The sequence below is a fragment of the Hipposideros armiger genome, unplaced genomic scaffold (assembly GCF_001890085.2).
Source record: "Hipposideros armiger isolate ML-2016 unplaced genomic scaffold, ASM189008v1 scaffold_740, whole genome shotgun sequence".
Taxonomy (NCBI): Eukaryota; Metazoa; Chordata; class Mammalia; order Chiroptera; family Hipposideridae; genus Hipposideros; species Hipposideros armiger.
The window spans coordinates 414,949-428,617 of record NW_017732090.1 but is presented as its reverse complement, the minus strand read 5'-3'; the positions used below and the strand labels follow the sequence as shown (position 1 = coordinate 428,617).

The following is a 13,669-nucleotide window of genomic DNA, read 5'->3' as shown; positions in this document are numbered from 1 at the left end:
AGAATCAATCCAGGCTTCAGAATGACTTTTCTTTTTTTTTTTTTTTTTTTTTTTTTTTTTTTTTTTNGCGGCTGCTCAGCTCGGGCTGACCCGAACCACTGTTGCTCAGAGCTCAAACTCTTGAGCGAGCTCTTAACCAACTGAGCCACTCAGCCGGCCCCAGAATGACTTTTCTGGTGCTGTACTCCAGAAAATCAAGCTTCTAGAACCAGAGTGGAGATCCCCCAGCCCCAGCCCCAGCCCCAGCCAGATCAGAGTTGGCTCCTGGAGATTTCATGCAACTCACCTTCCTCTTCTCCCTGAGCTTGGCAGCCTCCTTTGGATGGTTAAAACGAAACATATTGGTTCTGCCCAAGAGGATCACAGCACCTGAGAGCACACAAAAACAGCAATGAGTTTACAGTCAGCAACCTAGTCAATTGGTAACATCAGAACATGGAATTTTATAGTTCAAATGCAATTTTCAGCGCACTATAAAACAATAAATATAAGGGGAATAGTCTCAAAAGTCTGCTTACATAAGCCACTTTTAAATCTGCAAATACTTTTATTTTTACAGCCAAACATTGCAAGACAAATATTACCCAAGACAAAGGTAATAGATCCAAGTATTAGAATATACATATTATGATATCTAAAACTTAATATACAGATAATTATACTTTTTATTATTGAGAGAAAAAAGAGGAAATCAGTTCTTCAAAGAGACGCTGTAATACCAAGCGAAACATATGGTCACAAATTTAGGAAATGTTTATTAATGCTGGAAAATTAGAAACCTCAAAGGAAAGCGCTTTTAAAAGAAAACATGGGGAAATTGACAAAGTACAGGTAACTATTACTAAAATCTCCCTCAGAATTTGACAGGAAAGAAATTGTGTACATGTAATGTATATTTCCATGTAAAAACACTGCTTCTTGTTGAAACCCTGTTAAAAGAAAAACTCCATTTGATTGGCTAGGGTCCTGCTTATTCAGAAAATGACTGCATAAGGGGGAAAAGAATTTGATGTAAATGCCAAAGGTAACAAAATTTTTGGGGGGCAGGTGGCAAATTTCAGCTCGATTAAGCAAATAAGCAGGCAAACACTTTCTAAGGTCAGAGCTCTCCAAAGCTGGCAGAAGTGCCAAGAAAGGCAGTGAGCTCCTTGTCACTGGAGGCATCTAAGGGAAGCGATGTTGCAGAAGAGATTCACTATCTTATCTGGTCCCATCTACACCTGCGCGTCTACCACATCTCGGAATGGACCCCCATGTCCAATCTTTGCCCTGAAAAAGAATGCAATTTATTTGTGAAGACACACATACTAGAAGTCAACCATGAAGCATGCCACGTGATGAGCTGTGGAGCATCTAAGCGATGAGTGCAGGATGTAGTAGGTGGGGACAGACTTCTGCACTAAGCAAATAAGCTGGGGCAGGTAGAGAACAAGAGCGGTGCTCTAATTTGTGGTTACAGCAAGGGCTGAGCCTTAGACAGAACAGGCCTGCTCTGTCTGGAGAGGGGAAGGAGTCAAATCCACCCCGAATGCAGGACATCTGAAACAGTAGCAAAAATCAATACTGGATAGGTGACACGGAAACAGATTCTGAGGACCTGGAGAACCAGGATGAAGAATTTGCACCAAAGGTCACAAATGGGTGACCAGAGAAAAAAAATCAGCTCATAGATGTGTTCTGTGTGTCCTGTGCAACGCTTAAAAGCCAAAATTATTACTTGCCAACAGTTAAAAATCTGCAATTTTCACATGAAAGTCTGAGTCTCATTCTGGATTCCCCTGAAAAATTCAGAAGATATGGTACGAGTAGATCTATGTTGCCACTTGGCAAAAATCCCTGGGTTGCTGATGGCTGCCGTCTTTGGACAAGACACGTGGCACCTGGTTGACAATAGTCACCAACCTCCCACTTGGGTATTATGTCCACCTGGGCCCTGCAGGTAATATCACAACCTCAGACAGCTGTTCTGGAGTTTCACACCTGTTATCTACCTGCCAATTCAACAAGTTGTCTCAGGTTCTCAAGAAGTTTCAGACTCAACATGGTTAAAACCTAATACATTTAGATCCTAACCAAGGGACAACCAAAGGGTTGATTCTGGTTGGGGTTATTATTTAGTGGAAATGGAGTCAGTCTGAAAAGGAGAACACAGTTTGAGGAGACTCAGAGGGGCAGCAGTGGATATTATCCACTCTGCAATCTGCTTATCCCCCTCATATAAAATTGCACTCATATATTTTCCAATTATGGAAAGGCACCATTACCATAATTAAGAATGGTGTTTCCCATGCCTTTTATGACTAGGACTCAGAACTATGTGCCACACAAAAAGTCAAAAGTTAAGCAGCCATGTCTAAGATATATGTATATTTAATGCTCTTAAAGTGACATTAGAGATTAATAAGGCAATCGCATTTGAGGAGTTAATTACATCTAATCCAATTCTTTTTTTTTTCCTGTTAATCAAATGCTCAGCCATGCAAGTTGAAAATTGCTAAAATATGTTAATGGAAAAATAGAATAGCATTTCAAAGACATATTTCATATCATATTAAATCACTGAAAATAATCCTGCCACCCATCTATTTGCATGAAATACATATAAAAATCCCTTTAAAGAGTTATAAAAGAAAACAAAACTACCCATGGCCATTCCTGTTTCCATCTAAATAATGTGTGTAAATTACTGGCACATAAAGAGGGCTCTGGTAAGGCTAGTTTCCTTCTATTTCCTCTACTGTATTCCTTTACTCAACAAACCTACTGACTAAAAGTTTGCTTCAATTTTACATGCTGCTGCTGTTCATTCGACAAATACTTAATGAACACTTACCATGTGCTAGTCGCTGTAAGGAGCACTGGGGATACAGAGTTGATCAAGTCAGATTTACCCCTTGCTCTTATGGAGCTTATAAACAAGTAGGAGAAAGAAGCAAACAACCAAATAATTCCACAAATAAATGCAAAGCTGCAAGTGAAGACGAGATATCCCTCCCTGTATTGAAAGAGCACAGAAGAAGGGGGTTGACTGCAGGAGAGGTTAGGAAAGGATGCCCTTGGGGAGGTGGTGCTTAAGACAAGCTCTGAGGATTGGGGGGTAGGGGAAGTAGCATATGTAAAGGTCCTTTAGCAAGAAAAGACGATGATGATGACGAGTGACTGAAGATAGCTGCGCGTCTATAGCAGAGGGAACAAGGAGAGCATTGTACAGATGAGGCTTGACCGAGAGGGAGCAGACCACAGACAATCTTGCAGGATATAGTAAAGCATCTTGTATTTCATAGAGATGCAATAGGAAGACACTAAAGGGCTCTGTGCGGAACATTACATGGTTAGATGGGAGTTGCAAAAAGTTGTTCTTTCCACTATTTGAAGAATGAACCAAAGAGGACACGGGTAGATGTGGATAAACAAGGTAGGAGGCTACTATACTGGTCCAGGTCAAAGATGATGGTGGCTCAGAATTGGGGAGGAGGGGTAGACAAAGAGGTAAATTAACAAATCAGGAAGATATTTAGGAGATAATATCAATAGGACTCAATGATGGGCTAGATATACGAACAAGAGAGGTGAGGAAGATGTCTCCCTGGGTTTGGCCTGCAATAATTAGTTGGGTGAGGAGTTGTTCACACAGATGAAGAACACTAGAAAAAGACGAAGATTGGGTTAGAGGAGAAATCATGAGTTTGGTTTTAGACATAATGAATTTGTGTATCTTTGGCAGGCAGAAACATGCATCTGAAGCTCTTAAAAAAAAAAGCCTAGGATATCTATCAAGCTGTCTATCTACCATCTTACCTACCTACCTACTTACTCTCAAATATATATATATAACATATATAACATATATAACATATATACGTTACATATATTATATATCACATATATATAATATATATTATATCACATACTACACATATGTGTACATATCTAATACATGTGTGTACATATATACATATACATACAATATATATACACATATATCTACAGATATTAGGATATATGTGTGTGTGTGTGTGTGTATCTACAGATATTAGCGTATGTGTGTGTGTGCGCGCGCGCACGTGCTCACAGGTCTACATCACTCTCTCTATATATATTTGAGATCTAGAAGGAACTCAAATCTGAGATCTAATAAACGAAGCCATGTGTGTGGGGAAGTCACCTGAAGAGAGAATGGAGAGGTTGAAGAGACTGAGCACCTTGAGGAATGCTGGCTTTTAATGGCCAACTAGAGAATGAACCTGCAAAGAAAACAGAGAAGGGGCTGGCCATCAGAGAGAAAAGGAAAACCTCAGAAGCCACGTGAAGAAGTGGTCAAGGATGTAGAATGCTCCATAAAGATCAGCCAAGATGAAAAAACTGGAAAACGCCATTGGGTGTGGTAGCATGGAGGTCACAACCGGTCTCAGCGATCAGCGAGAGCTGTTTTGACAATGGTCAGAAACCAAACTAGACGGGCTGAGGAGTGAGTGAGAGAGCTGAGGAGCTCCTGAATCCAGCCAACTCATTCAAGAAGTTCTGTGTATGAAGAGAAAGACAGAATTGGTAATAGCTGGAGGGGGGTGATGGGCCCCATGGGGTAGTTTGTTTTTGCTAAAAGGAGACTCATGAGTATATATTAAAAAGCAATAAGCGAACTGAAGAAAAAAAAATAATAAATGAATGAATGAGAATGACTGATGGTGTAAGGTTTCTGGGTGAGACCCGGAACCTGTGTGCTGCCTGGAACCCTTGGGGTGGCCAAGGGCCAGTGACTGCTTAACCTCTCCAGAACTCAGTCTCCTCATCTAGTCACCAAACTGGATACTTTCTAAGGTTCCTTCTAGATCTTAAATTCTCTTTAACTATGAACTACTCCTTGATCTGAGGTTAATGTAATTAATCACAGCAGATGAACTTTTTGTGATGCACTTAATTTGTAACTTTCAGAGTATGTCTAAACCTTCTTGAAATATATGACGGCTTCTTTGAGATTACTTCAGGGCCTGTTAAATACTTAAAGATATAGAAATTCCAGATGGTCTTTAAAGGGGATGGAGGGGAAATGACATTGTAAAAGGGTAGACAAAGACACTTGTTAACAACAACAAAAGCCTCATTTAAATCTCTACATGAAACCACTGAAGCTGGTTTCACAGGATATTTTCTATTTTGATATTCCAAGTACACAGAAAAATATTAAACATGTAAACATTTCCAGTGATTTTTAAGGAGTACAATAATAACCATTAATGTCACTATTAATTACTTTTTTCAAATTTTATGTGAGATTTTCTAATTCTGCTAACTACACAAATAAAGCAACTTTTTTTTCTACTAAATGTCATACAAATGTTTTTGAGGTGATGATGTATGAATCATTTCATTCTGGGTTACAATTAATACAAGCATAAAAGACAACTGTATTCTCAAAATTGCTTGGTCCAATGTAATATGAGTTTAGAGGACAAAAAATAGGGGGACCTTTGAAATTCTGCTTCAGGGCTTAATACTGTAGAACCCCACCATCTCCCATACACAGGTTATAATGCACTGCTAAAGCATGCTCAGAAAAAGAGGTTTTCATTTTAGATACAACATTCAGAAAAGCAAAGCTCTGTCCAGGAACCATAATTCTCTGGAATGGTACTGGATGGGAGGTTGGGGTGAGGTAGGATGGGTGAAGTTCTTATTTCATTTCCTGATGCAAGCAAAACAAACTTGCTTGTGTGTGATAATTTTCCTTCTGATTTAAAATGTCTTAAAAATATTTATATTAAAATAGGTTCTGATGATGGCACCATTTGGGGGACCTGATAAAGAGAAAGTCTAATTTCCACTAATATATGCCAGTACTTAAGAACACATTAAAGAATATGTCCTAGGGCCCTGAACTCTTGTGACACTGACTTTATTATTTATGATACCTGTAGTATAGTAATTTTTCTCCAACTCAAAAAATGGCTTTGGGCAGCAATATGGTGAAGATTAAGATCTGCCATGGTGCCTGTGGCAGATAAGAAACTTTCATATGAATACTAATGAATTCAAACAGGACACATGGCTTGGGGTTGAAGGCTGGCTCAGATGATGATATGCACTTGGCATCAAGGGTAATGGGTGTCAGTATCAAAGCAAGCCATCAGGTCATCAGCTAGTATTTCTGAAGAATATAAAGGCACATGACGCCTTACCAAAAAGCCACATAGGCCGTCCTTTCCTTTTCAACATTTATAATTCAAATATGGGTTTACAATTTCCAGTTTTAGATAAATCACTTAAAACCCTTGTTTACTCTTGGTAATGTAAAAACGGCAAACTTAGATTATTGGACTCTGGAGAAGAAAGAAAACAGAGTTTCGATCTTTGTTACTGAGGTTTCCAAACAAATGATCCATCGAGAATGATTTGCCTGATTGTGCGAACAGGTTGAACTTGGAGCTTTGTAAAATTTAAAGATGCTCCAGTCTCAAAGCCAAAGAAATTTTTAGAAGTGTGAGGTAGGGAGAGATGGGGGATGATTGGGAGCTGATTTTTTCTTCTTCTTAAAGCCTCAGGGGAGATACAAAAAGTGTATATGGAACAGTCTTTTCCATCTGAAAGAAAATGTAGAAAGTATATGAAATAATTAGAGGGCGATACCAGACAGGAGGCAATGAAACGATAAAATCTAAGGTACTGAATGGAAACATTATACTAACTGGTCAAGCTATTAGTAATGTTCTTTACTTCGTATTTTTTACCAGTAACACCACTTACTCTCTGTTAGTAACAATCTCAATTATTCAGTTCTAGCCTCCCACACACTCCAAGCTGTCTATATCCCATTGTTCCTTCTAAAATAGTTAATGCAAAAATGTGTCCCTTCTCCCTAAGCTCCAACAAACAGTCCCTTACCTTCATCAACCCCTGCTCATCTCCAAGCCTCCATTCGAGCTACACAAACACTGTACTGTCCTTCACCTCTGCAAGCACCTAACACAAAAAATTCACACCATCAATCTGGGATTCACGAGCTCTACAAGCCAGGCATTACTCAGCAGCCATGGTCTCCCACTACTCCTGCTCCCACCTCAGCTTCTAGTCTTTATATGTTTCTTTACTACACACTTTGGTCAAAGCATATCTAAGTCACTTTTTCAACATGTACCATCATGGCAAATACATTCATTCACTTCAGAATTCGGCTTTGGGTAAAGTTCTTCTTCTTCGGCAGTCTAAAGCCACCCTATGGGAGAAATTTGGGTTCTGCACAAGATGGAATAAGCACATTCGAACCTGTCTCGCACACTGAATGCCACTGACCATGCAGGCAGCAGTCATCTGAGAGCCCTGCAAGGTAAACACTAGCAGGTGGACTGAAGAAGACCAGAACCTGAAGCACCACTGAACTGATGGTGAATTTACCATTTCTTTCCTCCAGTGTTCCCTGACTGTGCTTGAAGTAAACCCAAAAGCTGACATCAGTGAAAATGAAAGAAGTTCAGGAGAGCCCTCCAGTTCAGGTTTGAGGAGGAAGGAGAGGGTCCCCTGCCAGCAACAGCAGCAGAAGCAGGGGGCCCACAGATGTCTCAACCTGTAAGGGAAGGAGAAATCGCCCTCCAGTCACAGGAGCTATGGTCCCCGAGAGGATGGGGGAGACCCCTGTTGCTTTTTCCTCTCTCTGTCCTCTCACTTAGCCATGGACGTGGGAGCAAGTGCAGGAAGAACATGAAGAACAGTACGAAGCTCCATACTTCTAGCTAGACGACAGAAAAAGAAAAACGCTTGGGCGATGGTACAGAGGGAGAAGTTCAGGGAGGCACCCCCGTAGAACTGTTTAGGAACTCCTGGGTCATCCCCAACTGTGCATGCGTGGATCTGACCCTCAACAGCACATGACAACTATGAGAACTGAACTAAGATATAACCAACTGCTCAGGTCCCAAACTGGCCACTGGGTAGCACACACATGGGACAGACCAGAATAGCAGTGCAAATGCTTTGAACACTGAACTGGCATTGGAACTCAAATCACAACCCACAGAGGCTGACTGTAACTTATATCTGAATCTAACCAGGTCAACTGCCTGCTAAAACAAAACAAAACAAACAAACAAAACTCAACATTTCCCATAGAATTTACACAAGACCCAGAATCTCATAAATGATATCAAAATATCCAAGAAGCGATCTAATTCCACTCAGATAATGAAGAACTGGAAAAATCTCAACTTATATGGGAAAAAAAGATCAACGGATATTAATGCTGAGATCACAGAGACAATGGAATTATGTGATAAAGACTTTAAATCAGCTATTATAAAAATGTTCAAACATGAGAGAACACTCTTGAAAGGCAAAAAGGTTTCAACAAAGAAATGAAAGATACAAAGAATAATCAAATATTATGACTAAAAATATATTAACCAAAATTAAAAAAAAATAGCCTACTGGATGAGCTCAATAGCAGAATGGAGATGACAGAGAAAGCGGGTCAGTGAACTTGGAGACAGATCAATTGAAATGATCTAATCTGAAAAGCAAAAAAAAAAAGGTTTACCAAAAGTTAAAAATAAGTAAATAGAGCCTCCAAGACCTGTGGGACAATACTAAATAATTTAACAGTCATGTAATTGGAGACCCAAACAAAAGGAGAAAGAATATAATGAAGAAGAAAAAAAAATTAAGCAAACAATGGCTAAAAACTTCCTAAAACTGGAGAAAGATATAAACCTATAAATTCAAGAGGCTGGGCAAACCCCAAAGAGGTAAATGCCGAGACACATTGTAAAGCCACCCGATGGGATGTGAAGCTGAAAAAAATTTAAAAAGGAGCAGATAAAATATGAAAAATAGATGTGATGAACCAAAGAAGAGACTGAAAAATGGTTGTCTCACGCCCCGAAGCCTGGGGCACGAAGGAACTGACTTCAGTGTGACTAGCTTTGGTCAGCTGCTCTCATACTAGAGTGTGCATCAGAATCACTTGCAGGAGTTGGAGAAAAAAAAAATAGATTGTTGGACTCCATCCCCAGGTTTTCTGATTCATTAGGTGTAGGATGGGACATTTCAAAGTTTCTAGGTAATGCTGATATTGCTGGCTGGGGACATACTTTAAGAATCACTGGCTTTTGGGATAGTCTTTGATATGCAAAAGTATCTGCTGAATCACCCATGTGCAAGCCAGATTTGCAGGTCTCAAATTTGAAGAAGAAATCTAATGAGTGCTTATGGACAAGTGCAGCTGAGTCAAATGGGGGAGGGGGGTGGTCAGACACTGATATCTGCTGGCTTTCTGTAGTGTGTAAAAGGTCTCTTCTGTTCCCTAGATATCTTGGCTAAACTCCTAGAAGATCTATTTCCTTTTCTAGATCCATAAAAATTCTTTTTAAATTTGCTTCTGAACAACTCACAGGAGCCTGTCAGCAGATAAAAATTTTATCAAGGACTTCTGAGCTCCACTTCCCAGACAATCACCTGTTCCCTCTTTCTGAGTGCTTGAATAGACGCAAATATATTTTAGCACTCAAGCAGAACACATTCAAAGGCACCTAAGTGTAAATCCCCCAGATGCAGCTTCTGCAGCACTTCTAAAAGGACAGATGCGTATTCAGTGGCTCTGAGGAACCAGCAAGGAGACCAAAGGAGTTAACTGATACGAACAGAAAAATTAACTACATTTAACAAAGTTCACCTTTAAAATAACATTACTGCAAAAAGAAAAAAATAATAATCAAAATAAGAGGTAATATTTCCTGGCAACTGGAGGGCAAATGCTGAAATACTTTTTAAATTATAACTCAATTGATTTTTATAGCATTTCATATTAAGTACTTGGGGAAAAAAAAGAAAAATCTCAAGTTTGACAACTCAAAGCTTATGAACTAGACTCCATGGTCAAATTCACACTTTCTTCTCTAGCAACTGCCTCCTCTTTCTATGGAATCACCTATAGAATCATGGGAATGAGGAAAACTAAGTGTCAGAGAACATGGCAATTAAAGAGCACGGTTACATGAAACGCTACCTTTCCATGCACTGTTTCTGGAAGAACTCAAACAAAATAAGGAAAGCTTCATACACAAGGCTTAAGGCAACATGTATTATATATGTGATCATATTTAACGCTCATGTTATTAGCAAATGCATCTCATTTTAGTGACATTACCAGATAAAAATATTCCTGTAATTTAAGGCAGGGGAAGCACTATTTATGCAATCTGAAAGAAGAAAGTCTGCTAACTGATACAGGTAAAAATTTCCCCCCAATGGTGACAATCTGCTAAATATAGATAAATCTCCTATTAGTTGATATTCACAAGTATCTTAAGTGATTTAGATAAAGAAGTGGTAATTACTACATGTGCTTTTTAATGGGACAGCCAAACTAACACATTTCCAAATGAACAGTAATTTACTAATGAAAAGAGACATTTGAATATCAAATATCAGCAATAAACTGAAAAGTGATAGTAAAAAGATAGGGAGCTGATGGTAGTGCAGGGTGAACCAGGAATTCAGTCAAATGTGGAGTGAACATCGTTGGATCACTGTGACTTGGATAAACATTCCTTTTTTCTTTTTTCTTTTTTTAAGATTTTATTGGGGAACTGGGGGAGGGGAACAGCGTTGGGGAATCGGGGAAGGGGAACAGACAAGTTGCTGTCTTTTTGTTCTTCAGTCTAGTTGTGGAGGACTTCCTTCACTGGCTCATGTTGGTATTATCATTGCACTCTTCCCAGGTGAGGCAGATCGGTCACCGGGCCCCGGGAGGCCACTCATGGTGGCCTTTGGCAGCTCACACTGGCTGCTGGCCACTCACACTGGCTGCCAGCTACTCACAGTAGCTTTTTACAGCAGCCCACTGCAGCCTACACCATCGCAGGCGACTCACAGCAGCCCAGCTCCAGGTTGAGCTGTTGTTCACCATCTTAGCTATAGAGGGTGCAGCGTCACTGGCCCTCATGCGGGATCCAAACCGGGGCCCTGCTGCTCAGAGCTGGGGTCCCAAGCCAACTCTTAACCAATGCACCACTCAGCCGGCCCTGGATAAACATTCTTATTTTCTGTTCTTGATAGCTTTACTAAAATTGCTTCATGAATAAAAGCCAAGGAGTATGAATACACTGCTGTTTTATCTCATTTCCCAATTATTATCATGTTTTAATGAAGTCTATATACATACTTTTTTTTGCTTTAGTCTTTGTTCTTTAAAAACTAAAACCTTACAGATACAGTTGAATCTTCTGTAACCCTGCTTAATCAAAAGCTTCCCCTTCTTCTCCAGAGTTCCAGACTGAAGTGTCAACGAAGGTTGTTGCGGCCAATTCAATGCCAACAGGAGTCCCCAGTTTAGGGTGTCGTGGGGGTGGGGGAAGGGACTATGCCGTGAAAACAGCTCAATCATGAAATAGCATGGCTGTGGAGCAGCTCCAGGAGGCAGCCCGAAGGCGAAGGCTCCACTGTTACAACTCCAGTGTTACAGCTCTGGTGTCACAGCTCAGCTGGGAGACACAGCCCAGCTCCAGAGAAAGTCTTTAATAAAAACTGAAAGTGTGTTTCACTAAGGTAGAGATGAAGCTGGCTTATATAGAGATTTCCTTACCCCGGTCCCTGATTGGTCCATTCTCATGCAAACGAGGAATGCAAATCCTCACAGTTTGATTGGTTGGAATGGAGCAGCTGATTGATCAAAGATGCAAATGAGGATATAGCTGTGCATCCCCAATTGGGCAGGGCAGGCCTTTAGCCCTTTATTTGATTCACCAGCCTGTAAGCTCCTTTATAATAGTCAACTCAGACAGCAGGAGCACAATGTTGGAGGCCTGACAGCTCAGTGCAGCTTTCCCCTGAAGCGCAGGGAATATGAAAAGCCCTGTTTAGCAATGACTACTAGGCTCTGTTTATAACTTTGAACCCAATTAGCCACAAGGAGTCCTTTTTAACAGGCACATTCATTCTTGGAGTCAACAGTAGTCACGTGTCAGTTTCATTTATATCTTTTTATTTTTATGACATATTTTTGTAACTACAAACAATATGTCATATATTTTGTGCTTTAAAAGTGTGTTCCAGGTCTCATTTTAATAAGGCTCAATTAGCAAGCAAGGTTAAGTGGACAATTCTAACCTTTAATTTCTGAAGGACAGTACATGCTTTCCTCTTGATGAAATCTTTCAGTCTTAAAGTATATGCATTCAAAAAAAAAAAAAGAATAAAAAAGAAAGTCCTATCTTGCTTTGCTCATGTAATGCCTTGAAACACAAAGTCATCTTGCATTTCATTGCCCTAAGACTTTCTAATGACATTTATACTCACTGCACGGTGTTTTAACACTTTGAAACATAGCATTTTTATGTCAATTTCATTAACAGTGATACTGAGAAAGCTGTTCTGTAGCAGAGCAGAACGCCAGAGGAACTCAAGCCCATCAGATCTAAAAATCATGGCACCGTGGTAATAAAACAATTAAGAGCATCCCTCAGGGAGAGAAAAGTCTCACGATTAACCTTGAATGTCAATTAACACCACTACTTTTTTAGGACAAGTCATATCTTCAACATAAAAATCAAAACTTTAGTTTCCACTCATCACTAACTTAAACAGGCATATTTTTTAAAATGGACTTTCAATTTAGGTAAAAGTTTAAGATAAAAAAAAAACCATTTAATAAAAATACTGCACAGAAGATATATTTATTATTTATCTACCATGCCTCAATCCACAAAGAATTTGAGACATAATTATAGTTATATAAGCAGGGGGCAATAGAATGATAAGCAATTTCTTTGAACTAAATAAATTAATCATTTTTTTTGCAGGGGGGGGATTACTCCAATATTAAATATTAAGTTCTAGGCAATTCCCATATAAAACAGTATGTGCTCTAGAAGTTTTGTTTTCAAAAGTATGTTGTTTGGCACTCAGGACTGATTTTCTTACAAAAAACATCATTACACATAACAGTTTCCAGGCAATCCATAAGAGACCTATTTAACCTATAACATGGTAGGAACGGTGATCACTGTAGTCCACAGTAATCCGCTCAGTCTTCTCAGCATCCAGTGGCCAGGATGTGGCCAGTGTAAGCTCCAGAGAAACAAGGCTGGAGCAGGAAGAGTATAGTCTCATGGCCGGAAAACAAAGCCAGGTGGATCCAGCAGCTAATGTTGAAGTTTTTGGGCTAGTTGTTTTTCAAGCACTGCTGGTACTAAAGAACGCCCCCTACATTAATCCCAACCATACATAACTCCTTCTCTAATTTCCACAAACACACCATATTGCATTCTGGGTATCTAGAAGAATAATGCACAAGACTCAGAAACCCTAGAGTCTAATCACTAAAGTCTTTGGACCTCATTTTCCTCGTATGTTTTTAAATTTATATTCTTAAAAGCCCTTTGTGCTTGAAAAACCTGTAACGCTAACATGAAAATAGATTATGATAGAATGAAGGGGTTTTTCTCCCCGTTTTTGGGCAGTGATGTTTTTATTTGACGAAATTGCTGTATACCAGAAGCAATGTGTGACACGAAACGTTGTCATGATGGAGGATGATTTATGGCACACTTTAAAACATACCTTCTCTCAACCATAGCTCACACTTGACTGACTACACCAAACAAGTTGAAACTTGTCACACACTGTTACTAAGGTTCAACAGGCTGCTTCCCATACTGAAGATCCCTGCCTTTCCGTTGCATGG

General features: G+C 39.6%; 1 protein-coding gene across 1 annotated transcript in view; it reads right to left on the bottom strand.

The window, feature by feature from the left end:
- The window catches only part of KIF16B (kinesin family member 16B), a 169,027-nt gene that overhangs the window by 141,522 nt on the left and 13,836 nt on the right, over positions 1-13,669 (bottom strand). The window contains exon 3 of the mRNA XM_019627768.1: positions 287-369. Within this exon, the coding sequence (XP_019483313.1) occupies positions 287-369 (83 nt within the window). The remainder of the gene's footprint in view (positions 1-286; positions 370-13,669) is intronic.